The 23,926-nt window shown below is 50.3% G+C and overlaps 1 protein-coding gene across 1 annotated transcript; it reads right to left on the bottom strand.

Moving 5' to 3' along the window:
• Positions 1 to 8,795: 8,795 nt before the first annotated feature.
• On the bottom strand, positions 8,796 to 13,732 carry IRX6 (iroquois homeobox 6; the record flags this gene model as incomplete). The annotated part of the gene is made up of 6 exons (XM_082677809.1): positions 8,796 to 8,800; positions 9,775 to 10,377; positions 11,169 to 11,476; positions 11,671 to 11,780; positions 12,424 to 12,681; positions 13,688 to 13,732. The coding sequence occupies 6 exons, from the start codon at positions 13,730 to 13,732 to the stop codon at positions 8,796 to 8,798; spliced, it is 1,329 nt and encodes a 442-aa protein (XP_082533935.1).
• Positions 13,733 to 23,926: the final 10,194 nt, after the last annotated feature.

Here is a 23,926-nt window from a genome sequence, read left to right as displayed (position 1 = left end):
CCGCTGCTCTGCCCTCACCCCACAGATGGGACCTAAACACCAACCACTACCAACAAAAAGTTAAGCATAAAGTGAGGCCAAGAACCAATGCATTTCAGCAATGGAAGGTTGGAGTCCTCCTGGAAGGTAATGAGTTGAATGATCAAGGACTAGGCAACATGGCAGACACTAGGTACTAGACCTGAAGCCCTGGGAGGTAGGATCTTGGTGTTGAGATAATAGCTGGTAATGAACAGGAACACTCTCTTGGGTCAGTTCCCAAGAAGGAGAAAAGTGTGGTAGTGAAACAGTGCTTCCGTCCGAGGGTGATATCACACGCCCAGATTCCATCTTTGGGGAATGGCCCTTTGTCGACAGAATTAGGACCTCACAGTGGGGTGACACATGAGATACTCAGGACTACAGTCTATATCATGATCATAGCAGGGCCATGTATGGCAAGCTAAGGCAGTTTGTCACTTCCCTAGGGAGCCCAACTATAGTGGAGCAAGTTAATTCAGTCATAACCAACATTTATTGAGCATGTGTGTCAGCCCCCGAGCTATACACTTAACATCTCTCCGCTGAGTTCATCCTCGCCATCACCCCACGAGCTAAGCTCAAGTTCTATCCCATTTTACTGACGAAGAAGCTGAGGTTCAGAGAGATTAAGGCAGTAGCTCACCAGCCCCGGGGACTAAGTGCCGGGGCCAGAATGTGAATCCAGCTTTCCCTGCCTCCTATACCTATGCTCTTCATCACACTGCCACGCCACCTCTTGACCGGCTGAGTGTGTCATGGTGGCCACAGGGGAAGGGCAGACATAAAGAGTGGGTAACCACACCATTTACACACCCCATTTAGTGGGGTGTGTTTAAGGAACAGGAGGAAAAAATAAGGAGCTTTCCAGTGTAATAAAAAAAAATCCCCACCGTTAGGCCCAGTGACAGTCCCTCGATCGGCATCGTTCTGACCTTGCCTCGCGTGTCAATGTCAATAGCTGTTGTCACCAGTCAATGGGCCTCCCGTTTGGTGCTTAGAGATTCTCTTTATGCACTTAAAAGGCATCATTAGTACCAAGTGGCTATTAAAGCAGTCTTGCTGTTCAGAACGATTTTCTGAAGCAAATGCAGAGGAAACATGTTGAGGGTTGAAGTCATTAGCTGAGACCACAGGAGGACTGACCGTGGGCAATGGTGCCATTAATCTTGATAAGGGGAAGTGTGAGCAATTCATAAAATCTGCTGCATGAGGTTTCTCCCTAAATGGACACCCGAGAGAGTGACCCCATGTCTTTGTTCCAGGTAAGAGGGACATGTGTGAACTGTGACATCGACTTGGTAGAATAAGCAGGGCAGGCAGGACTGCTGGGGGTGGGGACACAACAGCGATTTCAGGCTTCACTGGAGAGGCAGGGACCACTGGTGCAGTAGTGGGCAAAGAAGTTAGCTGACATTTTACATAACGTATACTATGGACCGGGCACACGATTCTAATGCTTTACATATTAACCGTTTAATCCTCACAATAGTCCAGTGAGGCAGGCACAGGCACTATTATCATTCCCATTTTACAGATGAGGAAACTGAGGTCCAGACAGATTATGCTAATTGCTTCAGGTTGCACAGCTAGTAAATGGCAGAGCTGGGATTCAGACCCTGGTAGTCTGGTTTCAGAGGCTGTGCTCTTACCGCTTTGCTCTACAGCATGATCTTAGAGTGGAGGCACTCAGCCTCCTTCTATCTTCCCTTGGAGGACAGCAAGGGCTTTGGAGTCACACAGACCTGGATTGGAACCCCAACTCTGCCATTTTCCAGACGGGCACCTTGGAAAAAGGACTTTGTTTCTTAAGACTCAGTTTCTTTGTTTACAGAGTGTTATGAAATCATATGCAGTGTCAGGCACTCAATGGCTCTTGAATATATGTCACTGCGTTCTTCTTCCACATTGAGGTTACAGACACATTGCCAGGGCAGGACATTTTAAAAATATATATTTATTTGGCAGCACTGGGCCTTAATTCCGGCATGTGGGATCTTAGTTGTGGCGTGCGGGAGCTACTTCCCCAACCAGGGATTGATCCCGGGCCCCCTGCATTGGGAGCACAGAGTTTTAACCACTGGACCACTAGGGAAGTCCCCAGGGCAGGACATTGATGGGGGGATATGATGGGCAGCTAGATGCCTGCCCCAGCCAGCACCTCTGTGGCTAGGGGCTGGCCTGGACCATTGGCGAGAGAATCAGCACCCTTTTCTTGGTCACCTACTTCCTAACTGACCTTGTCCATCTTGAGTTCTGGGTTAGGGTCTGTTATGAACTAAATGATTATGGCCCTCCAGAAGTCCTATATTGAAGCCCTAATCCCCAATGGGACTGTATTGGAAGACAGCGCCCGTGTGGAGGTGATAAAAGTCAAATGAGGTCATAAAGGTAGGACCCTGATCCAATAGGGTTGGTGCCCTTATAAGAAGAGGAAGAAACACCAGAGCTCTCTCTCTCCACCATGTGAGGACACCATGAGAAGACTGCCATCTGTGAGCCAAGAAGAAAGCTCTCACTAGGAACCAAACTGGCTGGCACCTTGATCTTAGACTTCCCAGCCTCTAGAACTGTGAGAGCATAAACGTCTGTTGTTTAAGCCACCCAGTCTGTGGTATTTTGCTACGGCAGCCCTAGCTGACTAAGACAGAACCCCAAGTCCATACGTTGAATGGGAGAGTAATAAAGTCTGGAACTGCATTCAGAACTGGGCCTTCAGCTATGATCTCAATTTGGGTAAAGATGGCTATGAACTCTATGCTACGCCTCCCATTAAATGGTAGAGTTGAATTCCTCTCCTGTCTCTGAACAAGCTTAGTGACTTGCTTAACCAATGGAATACAGTGGAAGTGACATCCTGGGACTTCTGAGGATGGGTCATGAGAAACCTTGTGACTTCCACCCAGGCCTCTTGGAACACTTGCTCTCGAAACCTGGCTGCCATGATGTAAGGAAACTCAAGCAGTCCATGGCAAGGATGGAAACCTCTGCAGGGGCTGGAACCCCACATCCTCCTTGGAAGTGGATCCTCCAGCTCCAGTCAAGATACCTCTTCTAATACCTCACGGACCAGAAACAAATCCTTCCCACTGAACCCTGCCCAGATTGCAGATCTGTGAGCAAAATTAATGACTGTTGCTGTTTTGAGCCATTAAGTTTGAGGGTGATTTTTCCCTCTGCAATACATAACTGGAACACCAAGAAACACTTCCGAAGGGCTCTTACCCAGCTCAGGGCCACCTCTGAGCTGTCCCGGGGATGACTTGGCTCATGTGCCTAGGGTCTTCCACTCTGTGTACAGGCAGCTGGTATATGAGATGGGCAAGGCTCAAGGAGGTCTCCCTGGCTTGACACTGGCCTTTGATGTCCAGGATGACATCCACCTTTGGGCTCCTTTGTGAATTATGTGATAAACTGTAACTATCATATCTCATTTTACCCTGGGGAAAATGTGAAGTCCGTAGACTCCAGGGAGAAACCACAGGCTTCTAGACTTTGTCTGCCAAGCCCCATCCCTTACTCCAACACCCTTCTAGAAAATAGTGGGGCTGGAAGGAGAAACAGCCTAGTTGTAGTTCACTGGTTCTCAACCTTGGCTGTACATTGGAATCACTTAGAAGTTTCAAAAATACTGCTGGGGCCCACCCTTAGAGACTGGATTTAATTGGTCTGAGGTACAGCTTGGAGGTTGGTATGGAAAATCAAAACAAAGGCAAACACCTCCCTGGCTGATCTGATGCATCTCCAGGGTTGAGAACAAATACTCTAGACTCATTATCCTTGTGGACATTACTGTTCTAAGGCAGGTTGTCTAAGACTTTAAATAAAGCCAAGTTGGAATTTGGAGACAGACCCAGGCAATGAGGGAAGACCTCAGTCTCTGATGATCTCTTCAATAATAATCACCCTTTACATTCATACAGATTAACTCACCAAACAGTCAAATGTGTACAAGCCGTGATGTGAGCTGGTCATGGCATTAAATAACGCTGAATCTCAGAGTGACACAAATGGTTCCCTCTTCAACTTTCTTTCAATCCTCTTATTCACAAAGGAGAAGCCTCCGTTGGTGCTAGTTTGTCTTTAACATCTCTCCAACTCTTGGCAAAAATTAGGGGTGTTGCTTTGCCACTGACCAACATTCAAGTAACACTGATCTAAATCTTCGTCTCCACGGCAGCTAGAGCAATTATGAAAGAGCTACATGGTTTAACATGATCCCACCTACCAGGAGAAAGCTGAATCTCAGAGGCATTTGGTGACTTGCCCAAGGACTCAGGTCACTATTTCTCCACCCTCTCCAACTTAGTGTTTAATGAAAATCATGCCAACGGAGAGGGTCTTCCACCATATAACTGGGAGACAGCTGTTGGACTCCATTCTTACCCTGATCTCAGAGGAAGGACCAAGCAAGTCCCACTGAGAGGACGAGAGGAAGAGGAGGGTAGGACAAAGAAGAAGGAATCATGGAGAAGAGGAAGACTTGTTGGTTCAGGAAATTGATTTCAGAAGAGATGTGGAGAAAGAATTTGGTTCAAAAAAGAAAAGAAGAAAAGAAAAGAAAAGAATTTGGTTCAAAAAAGAAAAAACTTTCTATCGCAGCCAAGGCTGCAACAGGAGACAGTGAGAGACCCATCCCCTCCATCACTTTTTTTTTTTTTTTTTGCTTAGGATACAGTCTTCCCTTCCTGGTGTTGGCTTTCCCCAAATATGTAGTGATTCTGGACTGCATGCTTGTGTTTGGGCACAGAATTCTCTTACATGCTGAAGAGCAGGGGACTCCAAAGATGCTTCCAAACCTGGAATCCTAGTTAGTCTTCAGACTGCTCGGACAGGCAAGTTCGTCTCCTGGGTCACCTCCTCCCCCTCCAATAACAACAAATCTTTGAGCTTCAGGATGGGGCGTGGGGAGCCGAGCCAGATGAGGCGATTGCATGCCAATCCAGATTAAATCCTGGAGGAAATGTTGGTGCCTGTTACTGGGATGTGATTTATTCTTGGCCGATAGCAGGCATCCTAAGGTCTCAGGCTGAATTTGGGGTCTGACCACTTGAGGGTCAGCCACTGCTACTCAGATTAGAGGCCCACGAGGCCTCCTAGGGTGCTTGTCACACAAGCAGATCTTCCAGGCAACCTCCCAGTGGGATTCTTCAGTCATGGGCTGACTTTGATGGTGGAGATCCATGGGCTACATTTTGCCAAACACTGGGTGTTTGGCAGGGGTGTCTCAGACAGCCATGTCCCGGGAAAGTGTGGGCAGTGGGATGGGGGGGGGTGCTCTCAGCCAGGATATGGGGGCAGGTCCAGGAGGCACCAGAAGTCCTTTTCCACTGGATATTCCTGAGAAGGAAGAAGGGCAACCTGGAGTTCCAGAGGCATGAGACAATAGACTCATAGACAGAGTATCAAAGACATAGGCTCTTATTCATAATGGAATAAAAGAATTTTAAAATAAGAGAATGCATGAACAGTAGAGCTTAGTGGTTTAGAACCAGTCCTACTTGGGGTTTGACTTCTTTACTTGCTAACTGGATAACTGACATCAAGTTATTTTACCTCTCTGAGCTTCTGTCTCCTCGTTCGGTAGATGGACACACTAGTAAGTACAATATAATGGTCCCCGGGACCCTTGCGACGTATAAATGAGTCCGTGCATTGAAAGGACATGGAATTGAGTCTGGCACGTGGTAAGGGCTCCAGAAGCTCTTATCGTCATTGCCAGGGTCATAGGATGTTTGAGCCAAAAGTGATCATAGAGATCATCTAGTGAGTCCAATGCCAATGTCGTGACTCCTGGCAGGAAAGGAATCGATAAAGGAAGAAGACACGTGTTGTGGCTCCCTTGCCTTAGCTTCTTCTCTCTACCCAGTCCCCTCATGGTTCTCCCCAGCTGAGGGAAGGAGCACGTGAGCCATCAAGGGAGTTTGGAGGGCCAGTCCTACAGTCTCTCCAAACCTGAGAAAGTCACCTTGCCTCCTTGACTGCCACTCACTCTGCAGGGCTCACAGGCCAGCTGTCTGTGGGCCCCAGCAGGCTCAGCTGAGGACGGCAGGGTGCATCCTCCCTCCCCTTGCTCTGGTGTTTAATCAAAACAGTATTCAAAATATGATTCTGGGAGATTAGATTGGGAGATTTGCAGGAGGCTCTCAGTGGGGGCAGAGATGGTGGGAACAGATTGCCGCTGGGGGCCGGAGGCTGGGATAATCACAGGCTCAGACTCGCCATTCTCAGGCCTTCACCTGTGCTCCTGGAGCCCACCATCAGCTCCAGAGTGAACACTGAGAACCAGGATGGAGAACTAGATCATCTCTGTACCTGACAGCTGGGGAAACTAAGAGAGGGGAAGGGGGCTGTCCACGGCCACATAGCAAGGGAGTAATGGGATTGAGGTGGTCAAGCCGTTTCCTGGGATTCAAGGCTACTCTTTTTGGCCCTTCTGACACGCCTCTGCCTCCAGCTAACCAGGCCCAAGGTCTTTGGAACAACCCTGGGCCGCAGGCTCCTGCTCGGGGTTGTGGTGGGGGAGAGGCTGGACCTCTTAGACAAGAGAGAGAGACCACCTCTAGAGGTCCTGCTTGATAGCTGGGCCTCCTTTCGCAAGGCTCAGTGTCCTATAAAGGCTGAATGGCTGGAGGCAGGGTGCAGGTAAACCCTCCGCCCACTACCATCCTCCACTCTCTGCATCCTAGGCCCACATGACCTCGGGCTTAGGTGGGTCCCTTCTCTCTGGCCTTCACTTTCCCATCTGGAAATCTGACTCGATGTGATGCTAAGGGCCCCTCTCCTCTCCACTAAATGGTCAGCGGGAGCCCCGCTCCCAACTGGAGGCCCGAGGAACAAGCTTCTGCAGCCTCAGCAGCCTCCCGAGGGGGTTTACCTGGCCCCCTAGGAGGGGCTGGGGTCGAGAGCGCCTTGAAAGAAACCTCTAGCTAATGCGCTTTATTACAAGCGTTAATCCCACAAAGCCGACTGGAAATAATGTTTATCTTTTCGCAGTTTAATTTCCCGGACCCTAAGCCGCAGGTCAGTGAGGGCGACTGGAGTGTCCCTGGGGAGGCTGGGGGTAGGAGCAGCTGTCGCCCAGAAGCAAAACGAAAGCAGAGAGGTGGTTTCCCAACAGGAAGCTAGGGAGAGGGGCAAGAGCTAAAAGGGGCCTTGAACCCTCAATGGAGAGCTGGGTCCCTCTTCACCACTTTGAGCCAGTCCCTGCCCTCCCATCTGGCCTCAGTTTCCTCATCTGAGGAAGGGGTTTGTGCTTTTGTAATTCATTATCTCTGACTATTCTATAGAAAAGAAGGCAGGGTGGGGTGGGGGGAGGTGGCCTGTTCCCTTCGGTTTTTTTTAACCCCCTCTTTTCCTCTCTGCAGCCTTCAAGGTTCTTAAAATCTCCTCCCAAGGATAAGGATCCTTCCCGTCCCAGACTTCAGCGGCCCGTCAGCTGGCAGGGCTCTGGTCTGGAAGGCTGTCACTCAGCCACCTCCGGCCGGGCTGGAGCCCAGCAGTGGAGACACAGCTTCCCGAGGATCCAGCCCCTAGGCGCACACCCCAGCTGCCCTCCCTCCCGCCTCCCCGTCCGCATCAGCTGCCCGGACCTCCCCACTAGGGCGCTGTCCCGGGCTCGCCTCCGTCTCTCCTCGTGTGCAGCGGCGAACGCACTCGCTGGCTAAAGCCGAAGCCACTGCGTCGAGGACACGAACTCAGGGCTGGCAGCGGCATCTTTAAATGTCTCATCTCCGCCTCCGCACTCCCCAGCCCTACTCCAGACGCTGCTAGCCAGGGGGGCAAAGCCCCCTTCCTCGCCCGTCAGCTCCCATTGGTTGGCCTGTACCGGAAGTGTTTGCTGGCACTAGATTAAATGGAAAGAATGCCCCCTCTCGCCTCTCCTCGACCCGGCAAGCTGTCACACTTGGCCGCCGGGGCAGCGGGGAGGAGCGCGGGGGTCCCAGCGGTGCGCCCAGGGACGGACAAGAGGATCCCCATCGCCCCTCCTCCCAGCAAACTTAAAGCCCAAGTACGAACCCGGAAACAAATGCAGCTTCCACACAAATATCCTGACGGCTGCACGCCGCCTCTTCCCCGCCCCCAGTGGCCGCCCCCATCCCCAACTCCCAGGAATCGGCCGGGCGTCTGCCGGGCTCTGCGAGTTGGCTGGGGCCGCAGTTCGGTGGGCTAAGCCGCAGGCGCCGTGGCCTTGACCGTTCCCTTGTCAGTTTCTCTCCCAGCTCTGAAAGGGACTGAAATCTGCATCCTGTCCCCAGAACCACATTTCATCCTCCCCTCCACCCCGACCTTATCAGGCTCCCCTGGCGCAAAGAGGCCACACAGCTTGGGTTCGGTTGGATTATTTTTAAGCACACAAGGAGTGGGGAGGAGGAGAAGACCCACGTGGTCCTTAGGGGCCAAGTCAGCATTGAAGTTACAAAGTGAGGGTGATGGGAGTGAGCAGGAGCGGGAGTGGCTTCAGACCCTGAATCCAGAGGGGAGAGGGAGACTTGGATACTGAGTCCGTGCACGGTGCAGACTCGCCAAGCCTTCCCCCTTGACCTTCCCCAAGGTGCCCTGCCGCCTCCTCCGTGGGATCTGACAAAATGCACGTCTGCCAGCCACTCCCAGCTCTGCGTGCGAGGAGGGCCGGTAGGAGGGTTTCTGTGTGTCTGTCTCTTAGGCAAAGTGAGAGCCCCAGACCCTGGGGAGGTCTCTCAGCTTCTTAGTGTGGAGGTGAGTTCCAAAAAGTAGGGCTTATTTCCAAGATTCTTCTGCAAATCGCAGCCATTGCGCTAACCTGCTGAGAGAGGAAAGGTTGATTAAAACCGGAGGGCCACTTGGTGGTGATTCCTAGGAAATCTGAGGTCAGTGGTGTCTCATCCAAAGGGAGTCAAAGGTCTAGGGGCAATTTGCTTGCCAGAGGTAGCATTTGGACCCCGTTATGTGTAAATTCAAATAACAGTGTAACCCAATTTTCTAAGCCAGTAGCTAATCCTGAGAGAAATTACTTCAAAGAGCAGAATCTGACAGTAATTGCTGGAGGCTGCCAAATGCTTCGGGAACGTCCCTTTGTGGGGTGAGATTCCCTTCCACCAAACACAGCCAGAGAACCAGCCAGGGGCAGGAGACACTGACTGGCAGTCCTGCCCTGCTTGGGGGTGAGCTTTTGGTGGGGGGCGCGGGGCTTTCCAGGGACAGCACCCACCTGAGCGACGCCCATAGGGATTTAGTGGGCGGCACAGAGGGCTGCAAGCTGAACTTAAGCACTGGCCTTGAACCGACTGTAGGTATCTGGCCCTTCCCCTCAGACTTCCGGGAAAGCCCTGGTACCTGCCTAGCCCTGGCAAAGTCTTGGCACCGGAACAGCAGGAGCCAGCTGGCTTCCTCTGAAGGGCAGGCAGGGGACAAGGGTGGCTGTGCTGGAGAGGGTCATGGTGGTGCCCACGTGGCACACTGGCTGAACGTTGGAGAGATATTAGCTGTCCATCTCTTCAATGACTTTCTAAGGGTTTTCTAGGCAAGTTACTGTCTCATTCTGAGCTGAGTACTATTATTTGGTTTTAAGATTTGGTAACTAGAACTTTTATCTCTAAGCTTCTGTTTCAAGGAGTGCTGTGAGACAATCTTGCGCTAGGTCTGAACCTGGGCATGCTGGAGAGGCAGAGTGTGCAGCGGCTGGGCACCCGGGGTGGGGGGGGGGTGGATGGATGGATGTGTCGGGGGAAGGTGTCTTTTGGACAGACACTCCCAGCGCCGTTGGGGGCCCACTACCTTCTGCTCCTGACTGGTACTGGCACTGCACTGCCGGCGCCCTCCGCCGCGGGCATGGCGTACAGTCCAGAGGCAGGCCCTGTTGGGCAAACGAGGGGTTTCCAAAGGCTTTGGCTACTCGGGAAGACTCTTCGCACGCGGAGTCTCTGGGGACTGCGGGTCGCGCGCCGGGGCCTGGAGGCTGTCCAGGAATCAGATGGCACTCAGGACTTCGTGGCCTGGACAGGTTTGGGGGTGCACCTTCGACGCCGCTGGCTGCCGCAGTGCGCGCCAGAGACCAGATGCGCGGTTTCTCGCTGCGCGGGTAGTGCATGGTCAAAGTGGGGCCTCCTGGCTCGGCCCGCAGGAAGTCGGTTTCTCCCGACCTGGGGGTCTCAGTGAACGAGAAGCGGGGCGCCGCCAGACTGCACTCCTTGCGCTCCGGCCGGCCCTCTCGAGTTGTGGCACACTGTGCCGCCGGCAGCGACTGAATGTCTTGATGGAGCTCAGCCAGCCTGTCCGTAGCTGTGGCCGCTGCCTCCTCTTCATCCGCCTCCTCTTCCTCTTCTTCCTCCAGGTCTTCCAGGTCACTCAGCCCCCGAGCCTCCTGGCTAGCTGAAACATCTGCGGGAAATCAGGAGCGAATGAGAAAAGCCCCTGGCCCCAAGGGAAATCCTCGGGAGTGCCCATCCCTGAGAAGCTTTTAGCAAACGCGCTCTGCACTCAGGGCATTCTCGGTGTAATTCACCAGGATGGCCACACCGCCTCCTACATTTGCCCCTGGGCTGCCGGCTGCGCCGCAGGAAAAGAATTCCCGCCCCTAGACCTGCCCCCACCCTTTGGAAGACTCCTCCCCTCCGATACCCCAAGCAAATGTCCACTTTTCGATGCCTAAGACCTGGATCTCAGTTCCTCAGCCTTAAAAAAGCAAGGGAAAGTTTTTACCCAATTCCAACACCCACAGGTGGCTGGTGTGTATTACTTAATTGAGAAAATATTTACTGAGTACCAACTATGCTCCAGACATCATTTAGGCATTTAGGTATTAGGAACTTAGAGAATACAGCAGTGGACAAGACACTTTCCAGGGGAGTTGACATCCCTGAGGGGCTAAGTATGGCACATAAAGTAGGCTGACGTGATAGAGAATAAATTGGGAAGCTAGTTGGCATGGGTGGCCAGGGAAGGCTTTTCGGAGGTGGTACTTTCAAGTCGAGAAGAAGCCGGCTCTGTAGGGAATTCCAGGCAGAGGGAACCACACAGGCAAAGGCCCTGAGGCATGCAGGGGTTGCACGTGCAAGGGTAAGCAAGGGGGTGCCTTCCTAAAAGCTACCCCACGGGGTGGTTGTGAAAAGCCAATTAAACTGCTTGATGGCTGGAAACCCACGCAGGTTGGGGCAGTGAACATTCGGTACCTTTGGTGTCACCATTTAGGCAGCCCAGCAATTCCTCTGCTCCACCCTCCTCCTTCCTCTCCTCCCCGCCTTTGTTCTTGGGCGCCCAAGTCATCTTGTTCTCCTTCTTGAGGCGCCGGCGCGCGTTGGCGAACCAGGTGGACACCTGGGTGAGGGTCATCTTGGTGATGATGGCCAGCATGATCTTCTCGCCCTTGGTGGGGTAGGGGTTCTTGCGGTGCTCGTTGAGCCAGGCCTTGAGTGTGCTAGTGGTCTCCCGGGTGGCGTTCTTTCTGCGCCCAGCGCCACCCAACTCCACCGATCCGTACCTGGGGGAGAACTTGACTCACAGTTCTGGGGTGAGGAACCTGGGGCTGCAGGCAGGAGACTGTTTACGTCCTGGAAGTGAGGTTCTGCTCCCCATCCTAGCACACAGCCCCCCATGCTCTGTAGATTGGTCCTACCTTGGCCAGGAAGGGGGGAAAGGACTTGAGATGACAGCCACCAATGCCCCATGCCTTACCGGTCATACTGGTACTGCCCCAGGCTCTGCTCGTAGGGATAATAGGCTGCTGGTTGCGCCAGGCCGGGTGTAAAGTTCCCTGCAGCCTCCTTAAATTCATACTGTGGATTCTGGTGGGGGAGGAAGGAAGAATTCAGAACTACATCTGGGGAGGAAGAGGGGTGGGGAGTTGCTGAGGGTGTGAACTCTGGAGTCAAGTCTGGTTCCAATTGCAGTACCACCACTCGCATTGGCTGTGTGATCTTGGGCACAGTTGTTTAACCCCTCTATGCCTCAGTTTCCCCTTGGTAAAATGGGATAACAATAATGCCTAGAGGTTATTGAAGAAGAATGCTTGACAGAGTTCCTGGTGCAGAATAAACAATAGTTAAATATTAGCTGTTAAGATTACTGTTACTACTTGTCCCCCCAGCCCCTCCCCCCTCCCACCAGCTGGGGAACTTTCTTTACTCCCCTTCCAGAGCTATTCCCTGACCCTTTCTCTCTCGGGCCCCTCTGCACCTCAGTTTCCTCATGTGTACCCTGAGCCTAGTGATGACTTGCCTACCTCACGCAATTCATAGAGGTACAGGACGGACTCCTGTAAACTGTAAAGATTTTTTTTTCTTTATATACAGTCCTAACCTTTTCCTTTCCTCGGAGTTGTGAGTCCTTCCTAAATGGAGACATCACACTGGATTTCGCCCCTGCCGCTCCTGCCCCCAGGAGGGTAGGTTTTGACGCACAGACCCAGGCTCCACCCCAGCTACTCACCAGCGCCCCGTACAGCGTGGGCGGCTCCGGGCCGTAGGGCAGGTAGCCTGCGTAGCTCTGGGCGGCTGCAGCGGCCGAGTAGGGAGCTCCATAGATGCCCAAGGCCGCGCCCAGCTCGGGCCTCGCACTGCCCAGCAGCCGACTGTCGTAGGGTGCGAAGCAGAGCGCGGCCGCCGGGGTGGAGCCTGAGGCCACATCTGGGACCGAGCGCGGGGCGGATTCGCAGCAAGTGGCGTTGGAACTTGCAGACACCAGAAACTACGGGGGCGAGAGAGGGGGCACCGGAGGTCAGAGACCGGCGCCTCGGGCTGGCGGGAGCCAGCGGCGGAACTGCCAGATCGTTCCTTCATTCAATATAAACTAAATGCCACCTTGTGCTGTGTTGAGCGTTCTGCTGAGAACTGGGACAGGAATTGTCCGTAGACGCAATTTACCCAAACTGCCTTTATAAATACCCCTAAACCTTTGCTAAACTCCAGAGTTCCAGGGGCTCCGGGTCATGGGAAGGTTCTAAAACCCAAATCACAGAGGCCAACCTCGGCCAGTTCCCTCGCGAGCCCTCCCTCCCCGGAGTCACAGGATCCTACAAAGGCCGAACTTGAAGGTAGTCTTAGAGACCACGTCTCACTCCTGCTCCCATTTTATAGATCGGGAGTTAGGGCTAGAGAGAGTCGGAGGCTTATCCTAGATCACAAAGCGGGGCAGAGGTCAAGTGGGACTAGTCCTCTGGCACTCTGCGGAGAAACTGAACAGGGGTGGGCTCTCCAGAATTTCCCCAGGAAACCCTGTCACCGTACAGTACCCACCCAGGTCTGGAAAAATCGAAGGAACCAGAAGCAGAGCGCTTGGACCTGCCCATGGAAAGGGAAGAAAAAGAACAGAGGACAACAAACGAACAAGCCCAGAAAAACAGTGAGATGGACAGGGCTCTGGACTGGAAGTCTGAGACTCTCCTGGCCACCTCGGATATCTGTACGATAAGGAGGCCTCTCTGTAAGATTCCCGAGATCCCACCCACCTCACGGAGCTCGTGGCCAGAGTGCCCAAGTTTCGGGTCCCACGATTTTCCAGCCTACGCTGGGGGAGTTGAACGTTCTCAGCCAGGGATTGGGGCTGCCAGAGGGGTCGGTGGTGCATTACCCAGGTGCCCGCTCTCTGACTTCCCCGGGGACTCGTGTGAGAGGGGGGCGTTTACGAGCGGGCTCCTGCGCTAGGCGCTCCCTCCTTCCAGCCCGCCCCCATCCCCCAAGGGGGCGGCTCTTACCTGGGAAGCGCTGCCATAAGGGTGTCCAAAGTGCGGGAAGGACATGGTGGCTGTCCGTGACCCACCTCCCTCTTCTCTTGCGAGTTCCCGCCTCTGCCTCGCGGTTCTGCGCCTCCAGCCGTCCGCGGCCTCGGTTCCTTACACGGTTGCCGATGCCCAGCGCCGGGTCCTCCGCCCGCTTGGCGCGACTGGAGGCAGAGCCGAAGGCAGCCCGGCTGCCGAGCCCTGCGCTCCAGAAGGCTCCCCTCCGGCCCGCGTGGTCCGGAAGACAGAAGGGCCCATGGATGGGCAGGGGAAGGGAGTGGATGCGGGTTCCCAAAAGCGCGCGGTGGCGAGGCAAGGTGAGGCGCGGCGCGGGGCCGTGCAGCTCCCGAGGTGCCCCAGTCCAAGGTGGCCAGAGGCTCAATGTGACGTCACGGTAATCCCGGGCTGCCAGGCGGGCCCCCGAGCCCTGGGGCCCCGGGCCACCAAGCCTGCCAAGCGCAGCCAGCCCGTGCGCGCGCGCGCACTCACCACACACACTTGTTCCGGGAGGTTTGTGCAGCTGGTGAGGAAAGTCAAAGACCCTGACCCTCTCTGCCTGGCGCAGGATCCTACCGTTTTCGCCTTAAACTCACGCGCGCGCGCACGTACAATCTCACCAAATTACCCGGGAGAAGTAGCAGAAACGCCTCCCACTGTGCCGCGCAGGCCCCGGGCGCAGCGCGCTTACCTCCTCCCCTGCGGCCCGGAGGAGGAGAGAAGCACCGGGCAGCGAGGGAGGAGAGAATACAAAAGAAGAGACAGGAGAAACTACAGGAGAAAAGTGGGGGAGAAAGGCTAGAGGGAGAAGGAGGAGGGGAGAGGAGAGAGATGAGGAGTCTAACTGAATAGAGGCGCGCGGGGGAGGGGAGGAAACAGGGGTGGGCGAAGGCTGGGCGGAGGTTGAAAGCTGGCAGGTGGAGGAGAGCAGAAGCTCGGGGGAGAAGCCTCCAGCCCGGCCCCCCCATCCCGCCCCTCCGCTGCAGGAAAGTTTGTTCGCGCCACAGGCCCCGAGCTCGTTGGGGCAGCGCTGGGCAGCGTCAGTGGATCCCACTGTTCCGGCCGTCTTTGTCCTCGGGGACCTGGCTCCCCGCCCCAGTCTCCCTAGGACTCTAGCTCGATGCAGGCTCTCCATGCCCGGGGCTTTGCCAGGGCCTTGACCCCGGGGCTTCTCTGCGGCTTTCAGGCCCTCCAATAGGCCGAATAGCGCCCCCTCGAGGTCAAGGTTCAGATCCCCCCTTCGGACTCCGCCAGGAAAGGCGCCAAGTCTGACCCCTGGCATCTGCAGGCCACGGGCTGAGACTCCTGGGCGTCTCCTCCGAAGCCGAGACTTGGCTGCCTCGTGCGCACGGCGAACTGTGTCCACGGGGGAGCGGGGAGCCGCAGGAAGGCGCTGGGGCCGAGCTGCAGCCGCCGCGCTCCGCTGGGGGTGGCGCTGGCGAGCCGCGGTTCAGCCCGCGGGGAGGGCGGCCCATTCCCTGCGCTCCGCTGGGACGCCTGGCTGGGCCTAGCGGTCTGACCACCCCCTCCATCCCAGGGGCTCTCAAAAGGGCACCGATGGGCGGACGAGCTCGTTGGTGCCTGGGAGGGGGCCGTGTCCTCCAGGCCTGGCTCCCGGGCAAGCGGCCGTCAGTTTGCAAGCACCGTAGATCCTGCACTCCCAAAGGCTCAATCCCCAGGCCTGGAGCCTCCCCGCTGAGGGTCTCTAACCTGCGACGTCTGGGGGCGTAAAGGGGCTGCCGGCCTGGTGGTGGTGGTGGGTGGCGTTTCGGGGGCTGCTACCGGGATCGAATGCCTCGCCTTTCATTCACGGGGTCACCGCGCTTTACAGTTTACAAAAATGTTCCCCCAGGCCCTCTCTGCACCTCCCCGGAGGAATCGGGGCGGCGGGGTTGGTTCAAGGGCCCGGGTTTATTTTCTAGTTGAAACGCAAGAACGTGTGGCGCAGAGGTTAGGAACAACCCGTATCTCTGCCCTGGGTTCTGGCGAGGCAAGGAGGAAGCCCAGGGGACGGACAAGGTTTGGGGCCCTGGCCCGGAATCCCTGGCCGCGAGCTTTCCTTCGGCACCTTTCAGAGGAGACGAGTAGGCCCGGAAGCCAGCGACGTCTTTAGAAGGACATCGGCTTCTTTTTTCTTCACATATTCTGCAGAACGCGCACGGAGCTTGGATAAGCGCAAACCGAAGACTCCTCCGCCTAAGAGATTATTAACATGAGGACAAGCTCCATTCTAAATACGAACAAACCCAGCGAGGTTTCCTGGCTGCTGCTACAGCGTCGTTACCTTGGAGAAACCTTGCGTTCAACCCGGGAAACTCCTAGTTAGAAAAAGAATTATAGTTATCGCCGGATTGATTTAGTGATAAAAATTCACCGTAATAGATAAGATCCCTCGATTTTTCAAAATGCACTTTGGACCCATCTACACGTTTGCAGCGTGGATACATCTAAGCTATTTTTTAAACGTAAGAATTGGAGAGAATTCATTAAATTAGTCCCTTGGGGAAGGTTACTGCTAATTAATTAATTGCAAACATTTCCAGAGGGAAGGTATGTCAATTGTAAAGTAATAAAATTAGGTAGTTGAAATACTTACTCAGCAGCTTTGATTGCCCATTCGTTCCTAAGCAGATTTTTTTTTTTATGACAGAAAAATGGGGAGCGTGGTGAAGAAAAAGCATTAGTTCTGTCCCCTGGCAACCTGATTGCAAAGGAGAAACTACCATATAGAATTTATTGATTTTCATCTGATTTATAAGACCTCTGCGGTATCAATGCTGTGTGCAGGGCCTCCAGGCCTACCTCTTGTCTTTGCTCTCCAGGATTCGAGAAAAGCAACAAGATTTTTCAACAGAGAAAGAAAAGAGGAGGAAGAACAGTGGTGAAGTGAATTGGGAGGTGAGACTCTGAAGATGCTTCAGCATGCTTTCTTCATCTGCAGAAAAGAAAACAAACAAAAGAGCAGGTTTTCTGTTAAGGCATCTTTCTATTGTGTCCAAAGTTGCTTTAAGGTATCAGGATGTCTTGGGGAGGAAGGCTGCAATTTCCAGGCATGGGAGACCTTGATTTAACATTTCTTTCCTGGGGAGAGGCTGCACCCAAAGCAAACCTACCTGGTGCCGCTGACGTTTGATTGTCACCACCTTAAAAACGGGTCTATGTTCCCTAAAAAGGGGTCCTATGAAGTGTGCCTTTTCCCATTATTTTGGGGCCCTCATTACAAAACCAAACCATCAGGTTCAACCAGTATCAACCTCTGACTGGCAGAAACCTCAGGTGAAAAGAAGTCTTTCCTGGAAAGTGCTTCAGGGAAGCTGCCGTGGAATTTGCTCTTGTCCTCCTGACTGTCGACAGACACTCACCTCTGCAGCCAAGGTGCTCTGAGCTTCTCCACCGTGCTGGCTTTTCATTGCTTTATTCAGCACCGTCTAATTTAGTTTTGGGAAAAATGCCCAATTGTCTATGTGTACGCATTGAATTTTACTGAAGCAAGTAAATAAGCCTCTGAAATACAGACCCTCCCAGTTACATTTAAGGGAGTCATTCCACCTAAAATGTTTTACACAGATGATACAGATTCTTTTGTTGTATTATGCCACATGCCCTGATAGTTCCTCTAGCTGCTCATTAAAACAAAGTCAACAGTCAAAGGCCTATTTGGAGGAGGGAGAGCGCTAATCCACATCGTTTATTTGAAGTTCACGTTGCTTTGCTTGAAATGCACTGTAGGTCCTGAGCAGGCAGAGTAAAGGATGTGTCTTGACAGTAAGCCTGAGTGCAGGTACCATACACGCAAAAAATCACATTGCACTATTTTGAGTTAAACAGCCATGATTTCCTAATGATTTAGAAAGACAGCACATCTTACAGGGAGGGGATGATAACTCCAAAATGCCTCAAATCAACTTCAAATGCCTCAAGTCATAGATGGAATGCGTAAGTATATGGATAAAATAACACCGATGAAAATGTGCTAAATTATATTTTTTAAGTATGAGATTTTTAGTGACTGTTTTTGAACTGGGAAGAATGAAATTTCCTCAAATCTATGCATGAATGAACAAGTGCATCTGGACAGAAGCATCTATAATTTATACTGATCAGTCACCGCAGGTCTCCCCGAGTAAAACCGAAATGAACACTAATTGTTTTGACGGAAGTAGTGTGCGTGGCATCTGATTGTGAAACACAGCGAGCCCCTTGCCTGAATACATATTGTCAGCAGCAACTCTGGCATCAGGAGGGGAAAATAAAAAGGCAATAATTCCCAGATGAGGGTGTTGATGTTGCTTGTCAGGAAGGTGGCAAAGAGAAAGAAAGAATGAACTTCCGGATAAAGTAAAAAACGAGACAATGCAGCGATCCTGGTGCGTCAGTGAGCCAGGTACAAACCTGAGCTTAGAGTTAAAAATCACAGCTCTTGCTATGTGGTATTCTTTTGCATTTGTAGCATGCTTGGGGGCTATCCTAAACACCCCTGCTTTACCTTACTTAACGTTCATGATAAGGAAACTGGAGAGGTGGGAAGCAAATCTAAGATTACATAACCCAATAGATGAGAGAGGAGGAACCAGAATTCAGACCTCCCCACTTTGGGTCTTTCCACAAGACCTTATTTCAAACATACATAAAGCCAGATACAGCTGGAGATGTCGTGCCCTGGGATATCACCGTGTAATTTAGCAGAGAAAATATCTAAAGAGATGCTGCAGTAAGCACACGAGTTCAGGGTCTCTACTGTATGTTTTTATATCAGCTTGTACTATGAAAGAGCTTCTGTAATACTTTGGGAGTTTTAGAAATTTGATGATGGTCGTTAATTAAAATAGAAAACAGCAAACAGACCCAGCTGTGATGGATAAGAATATTTTAAAAAAGCTAAAAAAACACAAAACCAGCCACAACAAAAAACCTCTGAAAAATTCAGCCAAGATTATGTCTATATATCTATCACAGTTTGTAAAACAATTAATGGAATTTGGTTAGTGACCATTTTCAGAAAGATATACATATATATGACTGTATATATATAGTCACTAACCAAATTATATATATTTATATATATATTTATGTACATATTTTTAATCTTTGTTTTTGCATCAGTAGACTGGGGGAGGGGAGTGGTGCATTAACTTCTCACTTACAAAGCAGGTTTTATGTATAGAAATTCTTGATTATTTTTATCTTCTGGATGGTGATATCTTTCTAATGATAAGCTCAAGGCATCTCAAGGAATTAAAATTGAAAGTTAATGACAGATGTATGGATTTGAAGGCCAGGGAACAGCTTTTGAAGCCAAAGTCTTTGGGAAACAAAAATGCATGTAAAAAATAAAGACCTGAAAGAAGCCACACAAAAGGACTTGCTAGGATAAGATGCCACGTCTTTTTTCCCCTGTGCGACAGGGCCTAGGAGCGGTCTTGAGTGTACACTTAGGGGACAGAGTCATGGCTTAGACAAGTGGGAAAGCGAGCTGATTTGGTGCCGGCTCTGACTCTAGCCAGGAACTGTGTGTTTTTGCATACAGCAATCTAACTGGACCGTTGCTAACAGGCGATTTTTAAAGATGCTATTTTGTCATTGTTCTTCCCAAAGGATTTCACTGTCATAGACTTTAAGGCTTCAATTAAAATATGAGCAGCTTTGGGGCTTCCCTGGTGGCGCAGGGGTTGAGAGTCCGCCTGCCGATGCAGCGGACACGGGTTCGTGCCCCGGTCTGGGAAGATCCCACATGCCGCGGAGCGGCTGGGCCCGTGAGCCATGGCCGCTGGGCCTGCGCATACGGAGCCTGTGCTCCGCAGCGGGAGAGGCCACAGCAGTGAGAGGCCCGCGTACCGCAAAAAAAAAAAAAAAAAAAAAAAAAAAAATATATATATATATATATATATGAGCAGCTTCAAGTCATATACATATTGTCTGATGCGCTGCATTCTGCTGGTGTTCTCTTTCACTGTGGTATCTCCTACTTTGAAAGCTGAGCATTAGAACAGGCCAGGAGCCTTCTGTTTTTGTGCCACCTGGAGCCCGCTACTTTAGGGAAGCTGAGACCATTTGTGATGTCACGTGCTGGCCAGAGTAATTTATGACAAATCTTCACAAATCAATAAAAATATAGGAAGTATATCATTTCTAAAGGGAGGGAAAAAAAAGAGAAACACATGAGACATGCCCATTAAGGGCATAGCCATTCTAATACCTGCATGTCTGCTTGGGTCTGCAATTAAAAACATTCCAATAATAAATCTCCTTGCAGTCTCTTTTAATGCTTTTAACTTTCCTGAAGGTTCAAATTGGTATCCCAAAAATGTGCCAGGACCGTCACAAGGTGTTTTATAGACTCATAAATAAATACGGCAATTCATCTCTGCTATATTTCTTTCATATTTGATGACAATTTATTATGGCATTCACCCATTCGGTGTACAAAAACTCTAATGCACTTAAAATCGGATTTCAAACCAAACATTTTATGGGAAAATATAGTATTGATCATCCATTTAAAGATATCATGAAGATGATTCATAACCTGCTGTAAAAAAAAGATCTCATGAGAATCTTACAAATGAGTGGGGTGGTGGAATCGTCTATTCATAAAACCAGAGCTGTTGGATCTGTTCCTCTAGTTTTCTTCATCTATCTTTGAGCTTTCCAGCACTGATTGCTTTCATAAGTTGCTGTTTTATAAGAAAAATCCTTTTCCATGACATTTTTCATAGTGACAGAGGTTGTGGGATTTCTCAGTGAGTATTTTCTCCTGCGATTTTCTCTGGAGATTCTGTCTGCAGGAAGAGTTTCAGGGGGTAATAGAAGATGTTTCTGTTACTTGGAGTCAAAACCAGCCCCCATGACACTTACGCGTAATTGACAGATGGTGGTGGTTCTAAGCAATCTTGAGCCCCTGTTAGTCTGCAGTCCTCCCATGCTATGAATGCTTGAATATCTTTTGTGCACACACAGTCCGGGTGAGAATATAAGAAAATCCCGGTGCTGGTCTTTCTCTTCAACTAGCACGTGGCCTGTCTGGGAAGAACAGCCCATATCATTCATTCAACGGATAACTACTGAGTGTCTACTGAAAGCAGGGCATGGTTCAAGGAGGTGAGGATTCAACACTAAACGAAACAGGTTCCTGCCCTCATGCACGCTGCATGTGAATGAGTTAAATATTCTAGCGTCATCCTGAAATCTCTTATCTAGCATCATAATAATTTGGGAAAGCGGCTTAATGTTTACTGAATGCTCACAAGACTCTAGGCGTGAGGTTAAGCACTTTTTATGTCACCCTTCCTTCATTCCTTCACTAAGCACTCATTGAGCGCTTGTTATTTAAGAGCACGGACTTAGGGGCTGCGAATTTAATGCAGCGAGACAATGAAAATCTCTGTCCCCGTGGGGTTTACAGTTGAGCTATAATGTATACCTGAAATTAGATATCATTTGTTTTGTTTTACAGAAGTTTGAGCCTAAGAGAGCTTAACTTGCCCAGTGTAATAGAGCTAGTTCTGAAAATCTGGGGCTTGAACTGAAGCTGTTGGCCTTAAAGTCTGGGGAAAATAACATTTCCAATTAAATGGTTAATTGTTGAGATGATGCGTCTCAAGAAATAACCATCTCACCTAATAAACAAATGATCTGAACTGCTGCTGTGTTCTTTTTTATAGCAGATGGTTGGCTTTCCCTACGTTTTTAAGTCTATGTAATACCAAATATCTGCATAGAAATGAAAAAAAAATGGACCAGCTAAATAGATATTTCAGTCCTGTTGACACCAGCACCTTGGATTCTCAGCAGATATTTTTTACATTTGCCTTTGACTGAAGACTAGGGCCATATATAATGTCTAGGAAAATGCATCTCTTATAAATATTGGCTGATGGGCGTGGGGGAGGGAGCAATACAGAGCTGGAATTTTAGGGCACCTATGACTCAGTTGCTTCAAATCTACCCATATTACATGGGTATTGCATTACCCATATTACCTGTATTACAGGTTCATAAGTTGCTTTCTTCCGTTCTCCCAGTCACTCTGGAGGTTAAATAGGGGAGGTTTTCTTATCCTCTTTTCATAGATGAGCAACTGGGGTTCAGAGGGATTAAGCCTCTGGTTCAGGTCACATAACCGATTAGCATTTGAGACAACCCGGGAACCAACGGGTCTCTGAATTGATGCTTGTTCCTCTCAGGGGTTCTAGCACCTTTTGCAAGAAAGCATGAAGTCTGACCTTGGATTTCTATACAGGCTTTGGGAGGTAGCCTGGCAGCTCCTCCCATCTCTACGAAGGCGGTACCTTGCTCTTTCATTTGGGTTTTGCTATATCAGATTTCCCCTGGCAGTTTTAAAGCCACACATCCTTCTGCTTTCTGATTGTTCAGGTTTATTCTAACAGAGAGCTCAGAAGAGAAAGTTTGCACTGTTCATAGCAATCACACAGGCACGGCGCCGAGTATGAGGCACTTAATCAACAGTAATAAATCTATCCACCAACAGGACCTTGGGTCTCCTCACCTGCATTTCTGAAACCCTCTGCCCCAAAGCTGTAGTCCTTCGGAGGGGGGCTGCCTATATCTGCTCCAGGCACATGGTGCTTTGAGTCCGCGGAGATGGAGACATTGGGCACAGTAGCCGAGAGAAAATGGACTTGATGGAGACAGCATGAAATACACGAGCGGGATTAGACTGTCAGTGTAGACCGGAGAACATAAACCATTTCCTGTGTCACTCTCTAGCTCAAGGGCAGGGGCAGAGCAGAGGGGAAACCTGCAACTATAATTATGAAATATAAATTTATACATATATAAAGGGGAAGCCTGAGAGTGGATATTAACCACTAAAACTCCTTTTACATTATAAACACCACAGGGATATGAAAAAGCAGTGTGGGGATTAAGGGCATCTTTTTGCTTGGGGACTAATTTATTACTGTAGATTATGCAGTTAACGGAGAAAGGGAAAGTTGATACTTGGTTGTTTCTCTGTAAAAGTTAAATGTGAGTAACGGGAGGGTCCTGCCCCTGGCTGTAAACACTTGATGATGGCGAAAAAGGTGGCGAGAGTTTATGGGAGCAAAGCCCTGGTTTGAGAGACAGTGCTGGAACCTAGCCCTGGCCCTGCCACTGATTGCCTGGGAGCCTTTAGACAATTCTCTGTCCCTCTGGAAGCCTCAGTTTACTCAGCTGCACATTGGAGAGCCTGAGTTCCATGATCTACAAAGGTCCCTTGGGCTCACATCTTTCTGGGAGTCAGGTCACACTTCCTTTTCCAGGACTTAAAAACTCTGCTGTTATCTATAAGCACAGACTCTCTGGAAAGTTCTTTTTATCATGGATGGTGCATCGAAATCTTTTGAGCATCCTTAAAAGGCACAGACGCCCAGCCTCGCCCTCTGAGAATTTGAGCAAGCCTCAAGTGTGGCCTGGACATCTGTATTCAAGAAGAATGTAAAATACAGCAGCGTGTACATGTCCATCTCAAACTCCTAATCCATCTCTTCCCCCATTCTCCCCCTCGCCGTAACCATAAATTCGTTCTCTAAGTCTGTGAGTCTGTTTCTGTTTGTTTGTATCATTTTTTTTTAGATTCTGCATATAAGCGATATATCATATTTGTCTTTCTCTGCCACACTTACTTCACTTAGTATATGATAATCTCCAGGTCCATCCATGTTACTGACATGTACACATCACTGTATGTAAAATAGATAAACCAACAAAGACCTACTGTATAGCACAGGGAACTCTGCTCAATATTCTGTAATAAGCTAAATGGGAAAAGAATTTGAAAAAGAATAGATACGTATATATGTATAACTGAATCACTTTGCTGTACACCTGGAACTAACACAACGTTGTTAACTATGCTCCAATATAAAATAAAAATATTAAAACGTTAAAAAATTAAAAAAGAAAAAAAATTGAAAAAGGAATGTATAAAATTAAAGTAGAATATTCATGTGGTAAAAAGCCAGACTGCCTGTGGGAGATATGATCGATTGTCTAATTGATACCCACTCCTGCTTCTTCCTGGCTAAGCATGTCCTGTTGTTGGCTGGGGTGGCCATGTGAAGTTGTAACCACCTACTCCTGGATTCTAGCATCTTTGGACGGGGAAGAGGAGTGTGCCGTGTCAACCAATTCCGGCCAATAGGACGTAGAGGACGTCTGTGTGGAGGATTCTGGGAAAGCACTTGTTTTCATGATAAAAGAGGACAGAAGCAATGG

Source organism: Grampus griseus (genome assembly GCF_964374135.1).
Source record: "Grampus griseus genome assembly, chromosome: 19".
NCBI classification, from domain to species: Eukaryota; Metazoa; Chordata; class Mammalia; order Artiodactyla; family Delphinidae; genus Grampus; species Grampus griseus.
The sequence above is the reverse complement of the archived record's forward strand: the minus strand, read 5'-3'. Positions and strand labels throughout refer to the sequence as shown.